This window comes from Panicum hallii, chromosome 7, assembly GCF_002211085.1.
Source record: "Panicum hallii strain FIL2 chromosome 7, PHallii_v3.1, whole genome shotgun sequence".
NCBI lineage: Eukaryota > Viridiplantae > Streptophyta > Magnoliopsida > Poales > Poaceae > Panicum > Panicum hallii.
In genome coordinates this window covers 26,670,558-26,674,866 of record NC_038048.1, presented here as the reverse complement: position 1 = coordinate 26,674,866, position 4,309 = coordinate 26,670,558, and the positions used below count along the sequence as shown (strand labels likewise).

Below are 4,309 nucleotides of genomic sequence, written 5' to 3'. Positions count from 1 at the left end.
ATAAAGTTACAATAGCAATTATTATTGAAAAGATATTTTTTTCTATTTTATACTTGATGGAGGAAAATATACTTGATAAAACATATCCAATAAATAGCAATTAACATACATACAAACACCACCAAATGAAAGAGCGCGATTTTAGAAGAAATAAAAAAAGAATCAACTAATTCGAAATTTTTATGAGTAAGAAATACCAATTAGAAATTTTAATTATGGATTAAAAAGAGAAAAGTTGAACCATCAGCAAGCTGTCTCCGCCACGTGGCGTGCCTCGCACCCGCACATAGGAATCTGCATCGTGGCCAGGCTCGTCAGCCATTTGCCTGTCACCACGTGGTTTGCTTTTTATAGAAAGAAAACTTTCTAATATTATCACAAATTGATTTGTAGCTCGGTGGGTTTGATCCTTTTACCGTGTATCGTTGGAGATAGCCTAAGACCTGCCCCTGCTACAGCTAAGGTCATGGGTTTGATCCTTTGGTGGTGCACCTTTATTTTTTTGGTTAACTGGATTGGTGCCACTGCTGATGTGTGGGCCCGACATGTCATCCCCTTCCTCCTTTTCTTCCCCAACCCATCCGAGCGTCCATGGCGGGAGCGCGACGCCGCGACGGGGCCGGTAGGGGACGAGCTCATCGCCCCTCCTCTTGCCTTCTTCCTAAGCGCCATCGCCGGCGGCAGACCACGGCTCCCCGAGCATCCTAGATTTTTGGCTGCAGGTGTCGGCTCCGCCTCGAGCTCCTTGGGCAGCGGCCTCGACGGGCGCATCCCTGGCGGCGGTGCGCTCGAGGCGGCTGCCACGGCGCGCGGCGCGACCTTGACGGGCGCGTCCCCGGCGGCGGCGCGCTCGAGGCGGCTCCCTCGGCTGGCGGCGTGGAGGCGGTGTAAGGGCAGGAGGTGAAGCTGGAGCTTGGCGCCGGCCCGCAGGGGCCTGAGGGAGGAGGGGCGCGGGGAGAAGGTGCAGGTCGCCATGGCCATGGAGAGGTTGGGGGCGACGGGTGAGCGCGGGGAGGGAGCAGGCCAGGATAGAGAGGACTCACTGCTCCAAGGAGCTCTGCCGTGTTCTTGTTGAGGAGCTCCGCCGCCCTGATGCTTGTGCTCCAGTTATGCATTCGATTCACACAAAAAAAAAGCATCTGATTTAATGTAGCAATTGAGGAAAAGGATGAGGGCGTGGTCCCTTGGCATTTGGAAAAACTGCCATTATCTCTTAATTTTTAAAGCATCGGTACTGTAGTCAATTATTTATACATATTAAAGTCTTGTATCTATTTTTTATCCACGTGTCATTTTCCCAATGCTACATGTGTTTCACCGGTTCTACGACGACTCGCGGTTATCACAAATACGAGGAGTTGATGGCGTACCGATTTGTGATGATATGAGATGTTATTCTGTGACGCGCGTTTTAGTTTCGTCATAGTTTTACAGGGGCTGAGGGCCGCCGCTGAAGAACTATGACGAGAGTGGGATTTTCGTCATAGATGTGGTCTGTTCAATGACAAAATTTGAAACGTCATGCGGAAAAATATCATGGATGCTACTATTTCTAAGTAGTGTTTGGACTTTATTACTTAGGATATGTTTGGAGAAGCTAAAGTCGAGTGATAAACTTTAGACCATATTAGCACTTATTCATATGCTAAATTTTTTAAGTCTTGCCTAAAATTTAGTCCACCCCATTAGCACTCCCGTTTGGATGAGGTAGTGCTAAAGTTTAGCACTTTCATCATTCAGCACTTGGATCCAAACAGGACCTTAGGGTCTGTTTGGAGGAGCTAAAGTTGAGTGCTAAACTTATATCGGTTCCGGAAATAGCCGGCAGCTAAACCTACTCGAAGTGTGTATCGTATGTCGTGATCAGATGTGGTCTAGCACACAATGACTTAAGATTTATATTGGTTCAGGCAAATGTGCCCTATGTCCAGTTAGAGGTCGGTCGGATGTATTGTTTGAGCCTAGGTGCTCGTAAGAGTTAGGGAGTTATAAACTTTCGAGTGGAGGATGAATCTCTTAGATTTCGATCTCGTCCGGTTTCCTAGGCGGCTGACCCTCCTTTTTATAGTCAAGGGGGTCTCCTTTATAGGGGAAATAAGGGTAGGAAAAGAGAGGTAGAGAGAGAGCCTCGGGCAGCCACCGTCCAAGTCCTGTCTCGTGGACTGGCCGTCGCGTTCCGTCACCGTACATCGTGTTCCGTCAGTCGGGGGTGGGTGTGCACCGATAAGTACAGTACGACAGTCACACCCCGTCCTTGGTGCCACACCCTGTCACTCCGTCGTGACAGAGGTGTGTCCGTCGTGTCATGATGACGTTGCGCCCCGTCCCTTCATGAGGACGGGTAGGTGGAATAACGTCCCTCTACTGTGGTAGCAAGGGGGATTATAGCCCCCAGTGGAGGGGTCGTTGGTCTTGTACGGCAAGTTGACTCCGGTGTCCGCCCTTATCCTCAGCACCTGCTCCCGAGGACCGTCAGTGCATGAGGCCCGACCGGCCCCCAACCTCGTCAGTCAGGGAAAGTGACACGTGCGTGGCGGAGTTCGGTTGGTGTCTTAGGTCGGGACCATAGTACAGACCTAGGCCTTGGTCGTCCCCTTAGTCGGGGATGCGGGCCGAGCCTCTAGACGACCGGCAGGCCGGTCGGGACTATTGGCCTGGACGTCCTGGAGAAAGTCACGGCCCAGGAGGGCACCTGTTTGATCCACATGTGGTCTTAGGCCATCCAGAGTGCCAGCAGGAAGTGGGCCTGCTGGGAACCCCGAGTCCCTTGACCCGTTAGAGGCCCCCGAGCGGCTTTGTGATTTGTTTAATCGCGAAGGCGCTATTCTCACCGCGCCATGTTTTAGCTCTAAGTGAGTAGTCGCATCGTGTTGTCCAAGTCGCAGGGAGGCACAACATGCGATGGGTTACCCTTTATGACCGTGGATCAATTGGGGTTTGCTCTTGTCTATCCACAAAATGAAGACGCTGCAGCGGCAGCAGCCATCTACTTTCGACGCGGTATCATGAGGCCTGCCTGAGGCGGCGTGGGTATTCAGTTGGCGGCAGATGGACTGCTCGGCGTCGTCCCCTGGCTAGGCGTCCTTGAGGGAGGGGGGTGCAAGAAGAAGACTTGCGAGGAAGATGTTCCTTCCAGTCTTCCTGTACTTGGAGCAGCCCTCCCAAGGTTACCAGCATTACCAACCTGGTGGTGGTAACTGGTTTTTTGTACTTTGTAACGGCCGTGGGCTGATTGTACTTTGTAATACTTATTCACTAGGAATAAAGCGCGTTTATCCCAGGGTGTATTGTATTTGGCACGCCCGTCCATGAGTCTGGTCAGGGGTGGAATTTTGTCATCTTTTCCGAGTGGAAATGCGGTGCCCCGACTCGCCGCACCTTTGCTATGAAGAAGGACGGTCGGGTCGACGGCATCTTGTGCGTATATGCGTGGAGGTGGCCCCTTCTGCGGTCTCCATGATCGGAGGGGTTGAACCGGCATCACTTGCCTCGATGGCTCATATGACGGGCTTGGTGAGCTCCTAACGGGTGTGCCCGAGCATAATTTCAGGCGTCCAAGTGGTATCCGGGTCCATCGTTCGTGATAGGGTTGGCATAGCCCGTAGGTGGCATTCCACTGCTCCGCGACCCACCTCCCGGTAGATGCCCGACTCGTCCGACCGACTTAGGTGGTCTACTGATCTCTCCTCGATGGAGATTCTGTGAGCATGGCTCGAGGTCCGGATCGGATGAGAAGGTTGAGATAACTCGAATCGCTGCCTAAGCAGGTCAGGCGAGGGCCACTGGGGCTCATCTGCGCTTTCTCCCCTAGCTCCGTTTGACATGAGGCGGCCTCAAGTCCTCCGTGGACCGGCCTTTGAACCTCGCTTGGTCGGGTTCCCGAATCGGGATCCATTAGCACACTTTTATCGGCTACACCATTTTTGTTTTGGCAGTTTTAATGTTTTTCATGAATCGAATGATTAAATGCGATTATTGCCTAGGGATGTGGCACATTGAGACTTACCTGAGAGGTTGGCGCGTTGCCTCATTTTTTGTGCTCGTGTTGCGGTCGTGGTGGGCCTTCGACCAGCTCCGTGAACTCGGAGAGAGCTTGGTGCCGGTCGTGACGGCGATTGCGGAGGCTACCATCGAGGAGTGGGTGAACGTAGCTCACCGTGTAGAGAGGGAAATGGCCCTGGGCAGCAGCGGCGTCCAAGCAACAGAAGCCGGGTCGAGCACCGCCCCGACAGCACTGGCCCCTAGCTAGGGGGCTCCTCCAGTTGACCCTGCAGCACGGCCCCTCTCGTCCATATCGTCAGCCAACACG

General features: G+C 52.8%; 1 protein-coding gene across 3 annotated transcripts; it reads right to left on the bottom strand.

The window, feature by feature from the left end:
* Nucleotides 1-200: 200 nt before the first annotated feature.
* Nucleotides 201-1,268, bottom strand: LOC112900282. Of its 3 annotated transcripts, none has more exons than XM_025969086.1 (2): nt 417-1,268; nt 201-326 (listed from the first exon to the last, which is right to left on the bottom strand). In XM_025969086.1, exons 1-2 carry the CDS (start codon nt 979-981, stop codon nt 244-246), a joined length of 648 nt encoding a protein of 215 aa, XP_025824871.1. In that variant the 5' UTR covers nt 982-1,268; the 3' UTR covers nt 201-243. The 3 variants fall into 3 exon arrangements, with proteins under 3 accessions (XP_025824871.1, XP_025824872.1, XP_025824873.1); XM_025969087.1 differs by having other exon boundaries at nt 201-294; XM_025969088.1 differs by having other exon boundaries at nt 201-401; nt 438-1,267.
* Between the last annotated feature and the right edge of the window lie 3,041 nt (nt 1,269-4,309).

Bases quoted from the DNA above. Each gene is read 5' to 3' on its own strand.
- LOC112900282 (XM_025969086.1), bottom strand. From the start codon at position 981: ATGGCCATGGCGACCTGCACCTTCTCCCCGCGCCCCTCCTCCCTCAGG. The intron at 327-416 runs GTAAAAGGATCA...ACGTGGTGACAG, and splicing joins GCTATCTCCAACGATACACG to GCAAATGGCTGACGAGCCTG.